Below are 18,970 nucleotides of genomic sequence, written 5' to 3' on the forward strand. Positions count from 1 at the left end.
ATGTAGACATAATCGATGAGTCTTTTCAGCTAGACTGCACACATGATCATTTAGAAAAACAGAGGGACAATTCTTGGCACCTTTTGGGAATTTGTGTTTATATAATATGTGTTATAGGCAAAGTGAAATCAAGTTTTTAAGTTTATTTAAAGTTCAGTTTCTCCAAGTAAGAATGTTTTAAACTTTTATATATGAAAAACTTTGTTTTTGGTAGGGTTGAATAACTTGAAATGTTTACATGATGCCTTTCAGAGAAGATAACTTTTGTGCATAAAGGGATCGACTAGTTGAAACTAGCTAAGCACATACAGAATATTCTGACTACACTTATTCTCAACACTGGTAAATCAAAGTTGAAAAGGAAAACAACAGTCTTCCAGAAGGTGAAAAGAATTGGACATTTAGTTAAATATTTCTGGCAAGGAGTTAGAGAAGGACTGTTTTATAGGAAAAGCTACACATTTTACACAGTTGTAATTTTGAATTAAACTATTGTAGACAAATTAGAAACAGTACAGAGGAGGGCAATGAGAATGGTTAGGGGGCTGGGGCATATGACTTAGGAGGAAAGGCTGAAGGAACTGGGTTTATTTAGTCTGGAGAAGAGAAGACTGGGGGGTGGGATTTAATAGTAGTGTTCAGCTACCTTAATAGTGAATCCAAAGAGAAAGGAGATAGACTCTTCTCGGTGGTGGCAGACGACAGAACAAGTTGCAATGGTCTTAAGTTGCAGCAAAGGAAGTTTAGGTTATATACTGGGAAGAAAATTTCTCATGAGGAGGGTAACAAAGCACTAGAATTTGCATCCTTGGAGGTTTTTAAGATCCAGCTACACAAAGCTTTGGGTGGAATGATCTAGTTGGGGATGGTCCTGCTTTGAACCCCCTGCTTTGAGGGGGTTGGACTAGATGACCTCCTGAGGTCCCTTCCAACCATCTTATATATGATTCTATTATAACAGACCCAGTTGTATTTTACTAACTGTGTAGGAAGAGAAGACTGTTATGAGGAATAAGTTGTGAGGCTCCCAAGAAGTAGGAAAGATTAGGGTTCAGAATTCTATCAAGCTTAAATTTTAATGACTTGCTTTGCTACATACATGTATCAGTACACAGGCAAATATGATAATATATTATAAAGGTAGGTAGAAAAATTGAGATTAAATCAGAAAATGTTAGGCAAGTACCTTGACAGCCAGTGAACTTGCTTATCATATGCATCAAAAAAGACTTCAGACCCCTGATTCTCAAACAGGGTGTTGCAACACCATGGGGTGACTTGAGATCCTTTCAAGGGTGCAATGCAATATTAACACTGTTAAGATGTACAAACATGATTCACAAGATAAATCCAGAGACTTTGAATGGGAATCCATAGTGTTAAAAGCCTTCTGACCTGCTGTGGTCTTTCTCAGGTCTTTGCATTGGGAGAATTGCTCTTCTATTTTTCTGTAGTCAAAAATACAAAAACAAAAAAAAGGAAAACGAAGACATGGGTTTTTCTAAGGGGTAACTCAGATTGATCAAGTGGTGCTGCAAATTTTTCAAGGGGTGCCAGGAGTCTAAAAAGTTTGAGAACCACTGCTCTAGGCCCTGTTTTCCAGTCCCTATTCTGAGGGCTTTGATTTTATTTCTTGAAAATAAAGCTCATTAAGAAAAGTGTGTCGGTTGTGTCCTTTTCTCTCTTGACTGAGGATATTCTCCCTGAGCCTGTCTGCTTCCTTCAGATCTATATCTGCCTGAGAAATGAGGCTGGCCAGCAGTGCTGTATTATGACATGTTGAGGCTCTAAAATATGCCCAATTTAAGATGCCCCATGCAATTAAAATAATCCACGAAAATGGATTTTCAGGAAATTTTAGAGATGAATTATTGTTATTTCTGCACATATTTATGACCTCAATATGAATAATAATTGTGGAACCATATATATTATTTATATTTTCGTCATATTAGAATGAAAATATCCAGGTGTGGGGTTTTTTTTTTCTTATTTAGAGTTCCCTCGTATTGTGAGGCCCTAAGCTACAGCTTAAGTAGCTTCAGCCTAATTCTGGCACTGCTGGCCAGCCTGCTCCCTTCAGGATTTTTCCTGAGGGTCACCCTCCAGAAATTATACCTATGCTGCTTTCTTTTTTTCCCTTTTCCCAACTTTATCCACTTCTCCTGAATTTTTCTATAATTCATCTGTGCCACAAGATTAATTTCTTTGTAAGGTTTCAGTTAAAACAACAACAAAAAAAGGGTGGGCAATGGATAGCAGGACATGGTGGCTGTTTCCAAGCAAGGTATTACAGAAAAAAAATTAAATTATATGAAATAAGAAAAAAAATCCACTCCAAAGAATCAAAGTAATTACCTAAGTTAACTGCAGTGAAATGAAGTATTTACACGTTTGTTGCTAGAATCTTTGAATATTCCAGCTACTCTGAGCATGCTTCCTAGTCTCAGGCCATTAGCAGTTACATTCATTGCACACTTTTCTTAATTGTTCAGTAAATAGTAACATGCTACACATTCAACTGATTCATCATGCAATAAAAATGGCAGGCCATCCACAAAAATGATTCATATTTAAGGGACTTGTACTTTAATTGGCACGTGTGGCATGGAGCTCCTAGATGTAAAACCAACTATGTCCTCATTAGCATTCATTTGGCAAGCAGTAATAGTTTAGGAGCCAGGAACAGAATTAAGTTTGTAGCCTTTCTTATAAGAGGTAAATTTAGAAGACAAGCAAATACAAAGACTTTACAGGTAGAGCTGGGAACATAGTATGCTATACCCTTGTCTTGCAATTGTGACCTTGCACAAGAATTCTGCCAATTTGTGTGTTTGAGTGAAGAATTGTAACCACTTTCCAGTGAAATAGAAATTAGGAATTCTGCTTCCCAGATTTCTATTGTAGACAAACAAATAGATGTATGTCACTGGCAAAGTTTGTTGCATTCACTTCCTGAGGGTCTGGTGTATATGCAAGAGAGTAGTGACATACTAGTGCCATTACTTGCTCTTTTAGCTCATGCAACAAATATCTGTGTTGTGGAACTAAGCATTGTGACTTCAAACCCTGATGATGACCTAGGCAGTAGTCAGATTTGGTTTCAAGTTTTATTTGTTTTCTTGTTTTGTTTTATGGGGGAGGGGGGTTATTGTGCATGGAAAAACAGATTTAAACAATACTATGTGTGCAGAATCAATCTAGTAACAATTAGGAAACATCAGGATTACTGTTGTTCATGATTACATGATGGAATGTATTGTGTCCTAAAGGACCTCTTGTAGCTTAGAGAAGGGATAGAAATTGAGGTACAGGGTTCTTTTAGATGAACAAGAATGTTCCCTTGTGATTAAGGCACTGGCATGGATCCCAACAAAGCTGAGATCTATTTCTGATTCTGCTAGAAACTTCTTTTGTAACATCAAGTCTCATGGTGCCTAAGTACAGAGAGCTGAATTAGGGTTGCAAATTTAAATTTAACTCTGGCATTTCTTAAGAGTATCTGACTTCAAAGTTGGAATGTTTTTTACATGTAGCTTTCATGATGCATTTAATAGGATAATATGATACTTGTGTTAAAATAATTATTTTAAAAAACAGGCTTTAAAATATCAGAAAAATAAAACTTTTCCCCTTAAAAAGATAAGAAAAGTCGTCATCCGACGGCTTCCTTGGCTAGGGACAGACATTACACATAAACCAGTTTAAGTGGTCAAAAACTGGTTTAAACCTGTAATAGAACAGATGTTCAATGCACATAAAGCAGTTTGAAAATATCTCAAACTGGTTTCAGCCAAACCTGGTTGAATGTAGTATCAGACTTAACTGATTTGGCTCAAACTGGCTTATGCAGTGGCTGTCCCAGAGCCCTTGCTCGTTTAAGATAAATTAGACTCCAGCAGCATGCTCTCTGGGCTAGGTGGGGCTCTCTGCTCCACAGCAGGGCTGGCCTTCTGTTCCCTGGCTGCAGCTCCAGAGACTTGCAGGCTGCTACTGCTCTCCCCTTCACCACTCCCAGCTAAGCAAGAATTCCCCCCTCCTCTCTGCCTTGCTGAGGAGGTGTCTGTGTATCAGCTAGCAACCCCCTGTGCTGGCTATGGTCGGTGCTGAATCAACAGGTGGCTGGGAATGTCCCTCTGTTGTTTTCTTAATGGGGTGATAAACACTGAATTTGGGGCGATAAACACTGCTATCAGTTCCCTCCTGGGCTAATCAGTGCATCCTGCTGGGGCCGGGCCATGCCCCACCTCAGCTTAACATTGTGGAAGGGAAGGGAGGGCTGCTCTAGCACCCCCAGCTTCTAGCCTGAGCCTCTGCAGGCATATGCCTGCATTTTCTCAGTCCAGAGGGGAAGTTTGTACAGTTATAAAGTGGCTCAGGCTAGTCAGATTAGATTAACCTGCAAAGATTGAATCATTTCAGGCTCAGGGTTTTTTAATGTATTTTTCTAACCCTCAAATCAGGTACAGGGTTGTAAACTGTGATGCAGACATGTGAACAGTTTTATAATAATGTAAATGTGGAGCACTTGTACAGTATACAGACCTATGTGAGTCACTTTTTTAATAGGGGTAAACTTTCTCCTCAAACGAAAGGAGAAACGGCACGTTGGTAATAAGTTACAACAGTATATAGGTTGGGCATTTACTACCCTCAACAAATTTGTCTTGAAATAGTGGTGAAGCAAAGGAATAATGCCTTCTGCAGGCAGCGACTTTGTTCCAAGTACTGATATAACTTACATCGGTGTGTAATTTATGCCAGTGTTAACATGTTGTGTGTTCACATCAGCACACATTTAAGAGTTTTAATTTTAAATGTTTAACATTAATCTTCTCTCTGCCTTTTTATTTCAGTCCTCAGTCTTCCATTTAACTTTGATTTACGGGCCACAGATTTTAGTTCTCCAAAAAGGAACTCGAGTATGGCCTATAAACTATGAAGCTTTCTAAAAATTAGGCGCTGAAAGACAAACTCTCCCATTGTGGTGTGGGCCATAGGATCTAATTCATACCTTAGACATACCTTTAAATGAATCCACTGTGTTCCTTCCATTCCTTCTGTTAATTTGTCCAACACCAAGCTCTATCCTATGCACTTTCCTTAGAGTTGTGGCATACTTCTCATTATGTATGCAGGAGACATTTTCCCCCCTAAAACCTAAAAACTCCCTGCCCCCTTTGCAAATTCTGTCCTCATCACACAAGGGACAGAACAGATATGTAGGCTGCATCAACTGTTGACAAAAAGTTATACTGCTATACTTATTTGCAGCAATAAATGCTAAGGCATGTTTCTGGGCACCCCCCAAAGTGGAAAAATTAACAAGGTAAAATGGGCAGTGTTATAAGCAATATTAGTGACCGTGTCTGTTTTACATAAATACTAAATAAATACATAAACTCCAGCTTCTCATTTTTTAAAAAGATTGTTGGAGGAATATGGAGGAGTAATGTAGAGTGAGTAGAGTAAGAAAGTGTTTAAAACAGAAATAAACATGTCAATTGTTTAACATTTTCCTATTAGTACTCTTTCCACTGCAATTACTGAAAGAGCTTTTAAAGGTTCTATTTTAAATGCTGAAAGTCATTTTTTTTTAAATCTCAGACACTTAGATGTGGTAATACTAATAAATAGTTTACATCTGTATTGTATAAACTTGTCTTTACATCATATGTCTACACCTCAGTTGGTTTGCATTACTACATAGTAATCTTATTGCACATTACATTCTGTGTATGCCACAAAGACTGCTTAAAATGAATTTGTCTTGCCTCAGAATGCATGAAAAGCCAATGCTTTGCAATGGTAGCTTCAGTTTTCCACAGGGAGGGTATCAGACCTCTTTTAAGCATCCTTAGTGGCACAAATGTAATATTTGCATACAGCGTGGTTTTGGTTTACTGAGGTTTTATTGGCCTGGGTTTGGAAAAGAGCAATACAAGTGAGTGACAAAATGACAAGAAAATTATATAGGTAATCCAAAAGTAGTGTTAAATGTTACCTAAAACCATTGTGTATTCAGTTTTTGCTGTAGTTGGCTGAAATTCTCTTTTAGAAATTTTTTTTAGAATATCACTCTTTATGTTTATATACCTTCTCCAGTAAAGCCAGAGAGCTTACTGTGTTAGTCTGAAATCAGGCAGAAGTCTGGGAAGGGTGTCACCTTATGATACATACAAATGGTACACTTAGATCAGCCTAAGGTTATGTTGATTGAAGTGACAATCTGTGCAGATGTTCAGGGAAGTTAGATCCAGCAAAAAATGGAAAGCCCATTTTACTCCCCTGCTGGCCTGGATTGGGCCCAATCTCCTTCGTGCCCCAATCCCCTACTTACTTGTGGCTGCCTATACTATCTGACCCAAGGAAAAAGTGCCTGACTGGCTGCCACTATTGCACTAGCAGAACAGCAGCCTGGTGGTAGGTTAACCCTTCCCTGCCTGCTCTCTGGGATAGACAGCACGGGCAACCACAAGTGAGTACTGCCTTAGGACCAGGGAGGAGGAGAAGCAGGATAGAAGCTCAGAATGGACTGGGGAGGGGGGTTTCTTACCTTTCAGTCCTCCATGCTCCTTCTGGCCTGCAGTGCGACTGCTCCAAACTTGAGCTAGTACAAACATTGATCAACATTTGTGCAAGGTGTAACAAGGCCCTTAATTGGGTTCCTAGTCCAGCTCCCAACACCAACAACATCTGCACAAGCAGGACCACATCTGTGATCATGCAGTTTAAAGTAAGCCACATGATTGCTGATTAGGTACGCAAAGGTTTGCATGTACTCTTAGAGACTTAAATCATTCAGAAAGTCATGAACTTTCATCGGCAAAAGCCTATTTCTATAAATACCATGCATGGACTGCAGAGACGAGTAATACCAGTGTTCCTTTTATTTATTGTTAGTGTTGTCATACAGTTCTTGGATAAGTTCAGTTAGATAAACCTCATATGATACTTTTCTGATTCTTAGTAATTCATGCTTTGTCCTGCAGTCATTAATTGCAGTCTGTATTGTTTAAAAGAACAAACCCTGAGCTGGACCAGACCCATATTATTTCTGAAGTTGCTCTGAGGATAAGGACTTTGGAACTAGCGACAGTGAAAATGAGGTAGTGGGAAGAGTGAAAATAGGATGGGCAAAACTGAAAATTAAACACAATATATCACATAATTTGAATTTATTGCCTAGCTTTCATCACTCCAGCTAGTAATACCTGAATATCAGACCTGTATGAAGCAGCTAGTATTTGCTTCAGATTCGGATTTGGCCGATTCAAATCACTGTCCTGAATTGCAGATTCAGCTGCTGCCAAATCACTGAATCACCCAGGCCCATCCCCCGCCTGCTCTCCCAGCCCAGGAACGGCTGCCCTGCATACCCCAGCTCCCACTTTGGGGGGTGGGGGAGCCCCAACTCACCAGGTGCTGCCAGGTGGGCGGGTGATCCCCACTACCCCATGCTGCATGGGGGGCTCTCCCCTACTGTCCCAGCCCCCCCATGGGTGCCCCATCTGCTGCAGGAACCCCCCCCCTTAGAAAACCCCCACACTCACCATTCCTTCTGGTGGGAGGTGATCCCCACTGTCCCTCACCACATGGGGGGGGGGCTCGAAGCCCCAAGGCCACTGCAGGAGTGGTGAGTTCTGGGGTTTTTTCTTGGGCACCGGGGGGCGAAGCAGGGATCACCCCATGTTCAGTAATTGGGGGCTTTTTTTAAAGCACCAGGGGTTGGGGTGTATGGGGCAGCCATGGAGGGGACTGGGGAAGCAGGTTGGGGTGGGGCCTTGCAGAGGTCCTCCCCCATGGTTGCCTCTTCCCTCAGGCCCCCCGCCCTTCCCTGCCTCCAACTTACCAGTATGGACTCCGACTCCAGCTCCCTGCTGCAGCCAATGGGGACTATCCAAATCAACAAAATACTCTGAATCTTTTCTGAATCAATTCAGAGAGCTTCAAATTGATTCAAACCTTTTAATTGGTCCCCTCATGTGATTTGAATTCAGAGATTTGGCCACCAAATCAGGCTGAAACTCCCCCGAATCGAATCACCACCAAAAGCTTTGCACAGCCATGGTGGGGATGATGACATCATATTTTTTGTTAGAAGGCCAGTTCTGGATTTTTTTTTCCCTCAGGCTGACAGTGTTTCAGAACGTGATGAAAAATCTATGTTTACCAGGTTATTACATGAGTTGGATTGCAGGAAAACCTTTTCCAATTAAAATATATAAACCATTTAGTTCTTTAAGGAAAATGCTGGTCGTGGTTAGGACTATTGTTGGTCAGTTGTTTTGACAATCTAAGGTAAAAATAGTTACAGTGCAGCTATGGTGATGGCTTAAGCAATACTTGCATTTATTTTACTTATAAACTGAAAGTCAGATCAAATAAATATCTAGTTCCTTCTTTTATTAGTTGTGTTCCAGAATAATGCAGGTATATGAAATGAAGACAGATGTATATAAGCTTTTCATATGAGTGAAATTGCACTGGTATCAAATTGAAATAACACAATTGTAAATTAGGCTACATATTAAAACTGCTAATGGATGTTACCTTTTAGTATTTGGAGACTAAGAATCTAGTATATAAAAGGTTGGAATTTCATGGACAAAAAATGCCTGTTCTTTCATCCAAAAACTTCCTGTGAATGTGTAATAAGAAATCTGGAGTGATACGGAAATCACAATAAGCGTGTCCTTCTCTAGAAGAACACTGCTACCATGAATGTAGTAGGAAATAATTATAAACCCTCCAAATGTACTTGGATCTCACGTCAATGTAAATAGAAGTTCTCAAAATGGATATATAATTGTAACGATTCATTGTAAAGGCCCTGTATCTGTCTAAAAACAAAAAGCTGGCTAAACTTGAAAGTGAGCAAAAAACTAATTATAAACAAATAGCAGTTAACATTTTTAAAAAAACTGGGAAAAGGCAAAAAGATTTAGAGCATAAGCAAGTAGATGAAAGGGTTTTTGTTGTCTTCCATCTGAGATTGCTTGTGTGCATTCCTGTATTCAATTACCTGAGAAGATGTGATATTCCCTTAAGAGAGAGCAGGAGATCAGAAGTGATGGCAGTTTCGTGCCTCTGCTTACTCATAGTCCTTTGGAACTGGTTCAGCAGAAATAGCTTAAATTGCAAAAGGGTTTGGGGCCAGACAGTGACTACAGCCAGTAATCACTGGGTCAAGATTGTAATGCTGTCCAACAACACAAAGTTGTGGTGGAACAAAGAGTTTCAGATGGATGTTTGAATGCTGTTACAAGAGACCTTTTTTTAATGCCGTGAAGCCAAAGTCATTTCTGAATCTGAACCAGATAGTAAGTCAGTCTTGTACAATGGATGTTCATGTGAGATTATCCCAGGTTTCTATGATGTTGAATAGATTTTTCTTTCATCCAAAAACTTTCTGAATAGCTGGGGTTGATGATTTCAAATTTCAATAAGGGCTTCATATTTTTCACAAAGCCACCAAATATTGGCCTCTGTCATGAACTGAAGATTAATGATCAACTAACTGCTTTTAAATTCTTCCACAAAACCCACTTCCTTCTGTTGTTTTCCATCTATAATCACTGCCTAATTGTTGCCCAGGACCACTTCTGTTCCTGATCAGATTGAGGTTATAATAAAAAGGAAAAAAAAAGAGAAAGGAAGAGCAAGCAACAACAACAACAAAATCTAAGTTCTTCAGCTGAACTTGTGCTGCCAGGAAAGGAAAAATGAATGAATGGGAAGGGAAAGTAAAGAGCTCTTTCAAGAGCTTTCCTTTTATCTTGTCGGTGTATTCCATTTTGATCTTGTTACCTTAATATTGCTAGGAGTTTGGAAAATATGGTATGGAGTGTTATCCAAATGCCCAAATACAATTACTGTGGATAATATTTCAGTAACCATTTTGCAAACTCCTCCTAATTTAGGGGAATGGACAGAAAAAGAAGGGAACAAAATTTTACTCCTGAAAGGTTTGGCAAATTTTCTAGAGATGGGAACAGCAAATATTACTATTGGTATAGCCAAGAGCTCTTATTTGCACATACATAAAATGAAATGAATAATATTAAATATCTCCAAAAATATAAGGAAAGGTATGGAGAATGCCTAGAACTAAAGGGTTCTAGTAAAAAAACAAAAAACAAACAAAAAATCCAGTATCGCTCTGCATGCATTTAAAAAAGTGGCATATTAAATTAAATACAAAGACTTATTTGATGAAGAACAATGTAGGAGACTATTCGGTGGATTGAAATGTCGATAGGAAAAGGTAGGGGTGTGCAAAATGGACCCTATTTGATTCAGATTTTGTCCAAATCAGGGACAGTGATTCGGTCAGTTGATTTGGATCACTGTCCCCGATTCGATTCAGCAAAATCTGGATCTGAAGATTTGATGCTGATTCAAAGAATCAGTGATTTGGTCGTAATGCAGCTTTAAATGTTTTTTCTACATACCTCAAGGTACCAGGTGCAGCTTATTAACGCTGTAATGCTGAGGCAGGTGGAGCATCCCATAGGAGCACTGGGCCCCCTCCCCCGCATGCTCAGTGGTGAACCCAGAATTGGACTGGACGTACTTAATAAATAAATACATAAAATTAGTAATCTATTATTTTGTAAGATCCTCCTATTCTCTCATTAGCAAATTACAAATGTCCTTTTCTTAACCGTTTCATGCCGTGTGGGGAAGAGGGGGAAGGGGAACAGTGGCTGCACGCAAGGTGGCAGGTCAGGGTGGTGGATGGCAGCAGCAGCCACCAGGTGTAAGCTTCCCTCTCTGCTGCTGTAGGACAGCTGCTGCTACTCCCCAATATAGTGTAGTTTTAAAAGGTAACAGATTTTCAAGAATTCTGGATTTTTTTAATATCTGGATTTATGAGGTTATACTGTACATCCCTGAAACATGGAAGATGCTGGATTTTAACCTATTTCGGATTTAAAACTTCATTGGTGAACAAGAAAGATTTCTACACCTCCCTGCCTGTCTACCATCGGGCACCACCAGAGAAGGAATCGTGCCTTATCTGCACATCAAAGAGCAACTCACAAAGACACTCTCATGGACCCAAAGGAACAGACTTCCACCTTCAGCTGCTTCTGTGCAAGAATGAAGTTTATTTTCTACCTATGGGGACTTTTTACCATCTTTCATTTTCCCTGAACCAGAGGAAGGGTGTATGCACCCAAAAGTTTGCAGAAAAATATATTTTTAAATAATTTCCTAGTTTAATTTCTAATAAAGGGTCTGATATCTGAACCAAGAGTTCTAGCGTTTTGCATTTCTTTTCTTAACATGTAACTTCAGTATGATTATTTAGGTGCTCTTAGTTGAACACGCAATTCTTTGCAGGATTTTGGCTTTAAGGTACTTGAAGTGCAAAGCATTAAGATAAAGACATGGAATGTAATTTTCTTGGGTGAATACCTGTTGGCAAGATGGAGTTGATGCAAATTTAAATGAATTCCACTGGGTTGATCATTTGTGATGCCTTGCTTGGAAGACAACAATATGTGGACATAAAAGAAAAAAAGTATCTGGATGATAAGAGAAGTTAAACAATGAAATACCCTGCCATGAGGCGTCATAGAGATTGCATTGATAGAAATATACAGAAGGGGAATAAATGATAAATTCAAGGTATAGTGTATACCAGGTCTAGGCAGTTCATCCTGTGAGAATCTACTGTTTTTAATCTCATAACAGTTTTGGAAGGATTATTCATTTTATTTCTTTCAATGAAAAACTTTTAAAAGATATTTTTTCTTTCAATGCTCTGTGAGCTATTGAAAGACTATAAAATCCTTTGAGATACTGAGAGTATGAAAGCAGCCACATAAATCTAGGTTCTCTTCTGATGTATAAGAGGCAATATTTATAGAGACAGTCATTTACTGGAATGATGCATCCTTTTATAGGAGTGCAACTGTACTTTTGGAGACTCTTCAGTAGTTTAGCTTTGGGGATCAGTAAAACAATTCCAAGCTGGAAAAGAAAGAAAATGATTCTGCAAATTCCAATACAGAATATTTTTTTAGTATGGTAAAAGGTCACCAGCACTGCCCCCCCCCCCCCCCCCCCCAAAAAAAAAATTTTTAAAAAGCGCTGTGTTAATTTTTTGCCATTTGAACTTACAGAAAGACCTCATCCTGGTCAGATGAAGGCTTCTGAATTTGCAAAAACCATATGCGACAATTGCATCAATTCACGCTATCTTTTTAATTCCTTTTAATGAAGTTTTCTAACGCTTACTGTACTATTCTCAATCCCTAAAGATTCCTTAGGGAAGAAAGACCTGAAGGGGAGCTAGGAATTCATCTTCCTCTGGCTCCCTTTGTACCATTGTTAATCTACTCTTTTGACCTATTGCCAGAGTTTTATAGACTCTGGATTCGTGTGAGTTGTTCCCCACTTAAAGGAAGAAAGCACAATTATTCCTGTCCTTAATAGCTCCACAAAAGGACAGTTTTAAGTTGCATTTAGGATTTGAGTCTCATCTAGTAGAGGTTGTTAAGGGATAGGTATTGTACTGACTTTACTTAGTTTATAAGGTGCAACTCTACCCTGCCTTCTGTCTGCCTTTAGAGTACCATGGCTAATTACTTCTCCTGGTTATTATTACCTTTGTTATGGAAAAGTCACTGAAGTGTAGCTCTTCCCTAGTTTAATTAAATGTACCATGTGCTAGTTATCGAATTGTGCCAGTTAAACGAATTGTGCCATGAGATTTTTTTAAAATTTAATTTATTGTTGTTAGAGTTGCTATATTTGAAGAGACTTGGAGGGGTTTCTTTTGCAGTTGTTTTTAAAGTCTGATTACAAATATTTTATTTTATTTTATTTTATTTCTACACTAAGAATTTAAGTAAACTTTAAAACTTTTTTGAAAGCATTGCACCAAAATGGAAATTTTAAATTGCTTGTATGTAATATTTAAAACATGTGAGCATGTCTTCCTCTAGCAGTTTGATCCAGTATATATAAGAACTTCTTACTACTTGAACCAACTAATAATGATTCATTCTGGATCAGGAGCTAATGTAAGGTATTGCTGCCAATGTTCCCTTTTCCCAGCCTCCTTCTCAGCTGAGTTTGAGCTGTACTTGACAATCTTTCATATGAGGCTGTATAAAGTCCTTACCTCAATAACTGTTACCTCAGTCCATATTTTCTGTAATACTGCTGTGGAAGAGAACGTGCATAGATTTAATTTTGCTCTTACAATAATTACAATAATTTTGATCTTACAATAATTATTTTATTTGACTAGGCTGGCACTCATATCAGTTAGAAAGCTGGCCACATTTCCAAGTGCTAAACACTTTTTAAAACTCAAATTAATGAACTTGATTCTTTCATTTAATCTGTCATGGATGATTATGACATTAACAACAAAAAGTCATTGCTTCTTTTTTGGTATTCATGTGTAATACATACTACTAAAAATCCAGTCAAATCAAGGTTGATGCTCTGAGTGTTCAGATTTCTTCATATATGAATAATGTCCACAATTCATGAAAATTGCATATGTATAATGGGTAAAATAAAGTGCATATGAAAGAGTCTGGATTTTAGCATTATCTTTCTTTCATTGATGTGTTATCTTTCTTTATTTTGCTGCATAAAAATGCTTGTTATTCAACAATTTTAAAACAAGGCCATGTATAGACATTGCACTTTTACCAGTGTAAGTGATCAGAAAGTGGTTTATATCTGTAACAGGACAGAGGTTTGGCACACACAGGATGCCAAAATATTTAGGAGCCCTGCTCTAACTCATAGCACTTTACACACAGTATCATGAGTTAGAGCCTCTGCCCTCCTCCTTCCCTAGCAGATACATGCCTGTTGGGTTGGAGGCACTAGCCATGGACAGCAGGTGGAGGTGTTCCAGCAGCCTCTGAACCCCCTGTCCCCAGCCCTGCAGACACAACCCCACCAGCTCCTGAGCTGTTAGGAGGGGTTGGGTGTAGGGAGTGATGAAGTAGCAGGCAGCTGCCAGCTGGGCTTCACCTGGCTAAAGCCTCTTCTTCTCCCCTCTTGCCCTCACTCCCAGCTAGCCTGGCTGGGTCATGGGAGAAGGCAGGCCAGCTATATGAGGCAAGGTGAGGCTCCCTTACCCCACCCCACACCTAGGCCTCTTGATAGCATTAAAGGTCCCTCCTCTTCCCCCTCCCTGTGTGTTGTATCAGCTCTGTAGAGCACTTTCAGGGGCTCTATTACATGAAAAATGTAATTTATGTAAGTGCCTGTAAACTGGTTTAAAAATGGTGAACCTAGTCTGACATTTGCCACCAAAATGGCAAATGGGTGTTTTGTTTGTTACTGATCCAAACTATGCTGCTTACAGAAAGCCATGGTTGCACTATATATAGTATGGTAAATAACTGAGTTATAAACCACTGTGAGTTAGAAAAGGGTCAAAAACCCTTTGCTGCCAGCCTGAATGATCTTGCCAGACTAATAATTTTGGAAATAATAACAGAATGATGTTATGATTTTTTTTCAGACAAAGTGCAAACATTTAATAACCATTGTTCAAAGCTTCTGCAACATTAACCTGTTTTAATGTTGTGCTTTGTTGGAGCTTATGGGAGTCCAAGTTAAATATCTCAGAAACAACATTGTTTATCTTTTAAGTGGTTATACATAGTAATACTTAATGAAAATACTCACCTAGAGTTGGCTATTGGAGACGTGCTTCACAAGGAGTTTCTGTAACCATTTTCTTCAGTCTTGACTTATATGATTCATAACTAGTGTTATTTTGAGTTCCAGGACTGAAAAATAATAATTATAATAAGTTAATGAAGTTCAGTCAAAGTTGCCAGCTTTCACCTGATTTTACATTCAAGCCATGTAAAGCTTTCATAAAAAACTGTAAGTCAAGCTAGGCTTGCTCAGCACTGGGCCCAGGTTCACTTAAGAAGCAACTGTGAACCCTCAAAAACCTTTTGAAGAATCTGGGCTGAGTTTCAAGTTAGTAATGAAACCTGTTATCATACAGGCTTCCCATGCTCTTGTGTCCTTAAGAATATTTTACCCAACTTTCACTCAATTTGTTTTGTGGCTGCTTTAAAAAAATATATATTTATTTATTCATCTCTTTATTTTAATAAGGCAATATGGCATAATACTTCAAATAATAATTACCAGATAGAATGTTTGTTAGATGCAATGTAAGCAGTGGGAGTTAGCCCCATTGACATTAACTCACAGTAGAAAACATTACAAATAGAAGCAAGGATCAAATGCACAATATTTATGTGGAGAGCCACTGGAAAAGATGCCACAATGTAGGATAAAGTCCTGGCTTTAGCAGATGATGTGGACTTAGGCGAACCCATTTTCTTCTTTGACACTTTTCCTATCATTGTGTAGGGCTTGAGTGCTGTGGATGACAACAGTAAAAAATAATGCTAATAATTCTTACTGCTTGATAAAACTAGTTTAGGTCTCATTTTATGTTCAGTATAGCTGATTATTGTTGGACACTGTTGCAAAGTGGTGGATGGTTTCCCAATAAGTTTACCATCCATTTAGATGCACAGGTTAGTTTTCAAAGGTAATGTGCATATAATGTAATGCACTATTAAATGCACATTTTTAATACTCTTGATGGCAGCAGAGGAGTGGTAAACTGAATGAAAAGTGAGAATATTTTTTAGATTTTTTTTCACGCTCCTGCCAGTTTGTGGAGATTTAGTATGAATGGAATTCATCTTCACCTCAGGACAGTGCACAGCCTCTTAGGACCCTCTTACACCCTTGAAATAGATCTTAACAATATATCTGAAGATCACAGCACTCATGCTTTGAATGAATGTAAGCAAAATTAATTTAAGATACAGGATTCAAGATGGCACTTTAGTTTGCCACAGTGATTTTTTTTGTTAGCCCTGCACAAATGGATGTATTTAATCTGCACTCACAAGTGCATATAGCAGTTCATCAGAGAGATAAAATGTAAGCCACAGTGTGTTATGATTTTGAAGAACATCTATGTTGAAGCTCCTGTATAAGTAAGATAAAGTAATGAAAGTCTAAATTTTCTGTTGATCATAATTCTATTGTATTTATATTGAAATAACACATTTTTAACGAGATTAGCAAATAGAGCTCAATGTTTTGAATTCTCAGTTAGCACAAAGTGAGAGATCTCTTTGACTGGGATAGTATAACTGAGAATGAGCCCGCATAGTATCTGTGCATTAATAGTGGATGTTATGCATGCAGTAATTTGGTTCATTACTATTTGCTTAGGGATATATTTCATATTGGCTTACTGTAGCAGTTAGATATGAGTAGGGACTTTTGCTTACAGTTTCCAAACAAAAAATTTTTGGTAGGTGAGGCATGATGTGAAGGTCATTCCTCAGTTACTTCATTCTGAAATATTTTTGTGGACCATTAGAGCCTCACATTTGTGCCTTTCAAGGGGCATTCCAAGGCTTATTTCCATACCCATTTCTATGAGTGTTTTGGTTATTTGTGTTAATTGTGCAAATGTCTATCAATTAATCTTAAGTGAATTCTTTATAAAATGTGGGTACATTCTAATTCATGTTTAATTTAGCACTGATATACATGGAACTATAGTCCCATGTAAATTAAAAGATGAATAACATATTTAATATCTATATTGATTCACGTTATGGCCTAAGGAACTTGTGAAATATTTCTCTTGTAGCCAATACTTTTCCTTTCTTTTCTACAGCTAAAATTGACCAAGATGATGAAGAGAAGTCACTGGCAGAAGCACATAAAAGGTGAGATGAACTAACACTATAAAACTTGTCTTTTGTAAAATATGTTTTGTAAACTGTATTGCAAGCCAACATCAATGTTTTGTGGCTAACAAAAGAAGTGCATTCAGTAAACGCAAGTGATATGCACTTGATCTTGGCTTTATTTTGAACAACACTATAGAAAATCAAAGCAATTTAAGCACATGGTGTGCTTGCAAAAACCATTAGAATAACTAGAAAAGTTGTGTCTGCCTCCTGAAAATATAGACACGCTCCCTTTGAAAAGGAAAGAAAAAGCAGCAGTGGGATGCGAGTGAGCTGTTGCTCTCCTCAAAACCTTGAATGATTTGATAGAAACATAATACACTCCTCCAATCCATTATTAATTAAATACTTACTTCTGCATTTTGTAAAATGTCTACTTTATGAAGAATGGAGGTTTTTAAATATATATGTATAAAGGATGTGTACATGGCTTCCACTGGAAGAAATGTACTTAATCTTCAAACAATTTTTGTGATAAAAACAAAACACCTTAAGTACCTTGCATTTCACTACAGATGTGAGCAGCTGTGACAGGTTTCAAACTTGGGAAAATTCCCCGATTTCCTAAATCGCATAACTTGTGTTGTTTCCTTTTAGGGGCAACGGGGGTGGCATTCTCTGAAGTCGGTGTTAACTGGACACAGGATTAATTTATCACAACAATGTGCACAACAATGAAAAGTCAGGGACCAAAATAAATATACATACGGGGGGGGCGGGGAGGAGGAACAAAAAACATCATTTGTACACCAGGTCATCTGATGAAAATTAATGTTTTCCTCTTTTTATTATGACATGGTTAGTATTCTTTTTGCATGGTGTTAATGAGTATAATTGGGAACTTCTTTTTAGGGGCAAGCGTAGAGGTTAAATATCACTTTTTGTAGACTTGGCTAGTACATCTTTTAATTTTAACTTATTATGCCAGGTTTATGTTGATGCAAGGGATCTTGGAATTAGCCCATTTAAGAAGCTCTAGAAATCTTATCCCTTTTGTTTCACTTGTTAAAAGCAAGGAAGGAGTCTATGGCTATGAGTAAGCATTCATTTGTAACAGTACTGAAGTGTCTCTGTACTTTGTAGTACTTTGAACCCATAGAGGAGTTTCATCCGTCAAGCTGGAGACCTACAAAGTCACTTCAAAGATAAACTCTCCAGTCTGGGAGCAGCAGGGAGCTGCTCTTTGCATCCTTTCTCCCCCACAGGATCCCTGTCACTGCCAGGCTGCCCTCTCTTCTGTCATAGGAGGGAACAAATAGTCAATGATCCGTTGATTGTTTCTGAAAACAGTAGGTGCCAAAGAGCGCCCCTGCTCCCTCCAGGGTGGATCCCTCCTCTCCCCTGCCATTCCTGTTAGTGACACTGCCAGAGCCCCAGTGGAGCTCAGGCAGTGGGAACTTCCATACCCTAACCTTACCTAACCCTTGGCAATTTGTTTCTGAAATCACACAAGAAGTTAAACTTCAAGCTTGATATCCTTTTGTGACTCAATTCCTCCCTTCTCTCAGTAAAATTCAGAGTAAGTGGCTCTGGAAAGTTGTTTTTTCTGGATCCCTATCAGCCTATTTGGTCAAGTGATTTGCATCTCCCTTTAGGTTCAGATCTGATTGATTCCCAAGGATGCTGGGGAGGCCGGAATCTGTCCAGAGACTGGACAGGTTGCTGTGGTCTCAGGATGGTTCTTCTCCCTGCTTTTTTTCCAAGACGACTCCCTTAGAGAGCCTCTAAAAGCTCTCTCCCTAATACTACATTCAATGTGCATTTTGGCTGTGGGGAGAAGAGCAGTATGACCATCCTTCTGGTCCTTTCTTTGGCTTTGTCTCCTTTCCCACTAACCCAATCTCTCCATCAGCTATGCGGAATCTAGATCCCACATAGCAGCCTCCACAAGGGTTGTTAGGGAAGGAAATTTTGGTTCTTAAGACCCTCTGTATGCATGTACTCTAAAAAAGATAATTTAAACTTAGTCATCCTTATGCTTTGTAGTGAGGGTACATCTGAGATCCCAAGATCTCATAGACTTTATATTTAAGACTGGATTTGTGCTCACCACTCACTAGGCAAAGAAAAAGAGATTTCTTTTTTTCTTTTTCTTTATACATTTCCACTGGTGAATTCTTTAATTCTGCAGGATAAAAGCATTTTCTATGATTGTGAATGCCAGTTCTTTTTTATTGAAT

General features: G+C 38.6%; 1 protein-coding gene across 1 annotated transcript in view; it reads left to right on the top strand.

Moving 5' to 3' along the window:
* The window catches only part of FMN2 (formin 2), a 246,295-nt gene that overhangs the window by 187,724 nt on the left and 39,601 nt on the right, over positions 1 to 18,970 (top strand). The window contains exon 15 of the mRNA XM_090044786.1: positions 16,715 to 16,766. Within this exon, the coding sequence (XP_089900912.1) occupies positions 16,715 to 16,766 (52 nt within the window). The remainder of the gene's footprint in view (positions 1 to 16,714; positions 16,767 to 18,970) is intronic.

Source organism: Crocodylus siamensis, chromosome 1 (genome assembly GCF_052110815.1).
Source record: "Crocodylus siamensis isolate JL-2025a chromosome 1, ASM5211081v1, whole genome shotgun sequence".
NCBI classification, from domain to species: domain Eukaryota; kingdom Metazoa; phylum Chordata; order Crocodylia; family Crocodylidae; genus Crocodylus; species Crocodylus siamensis.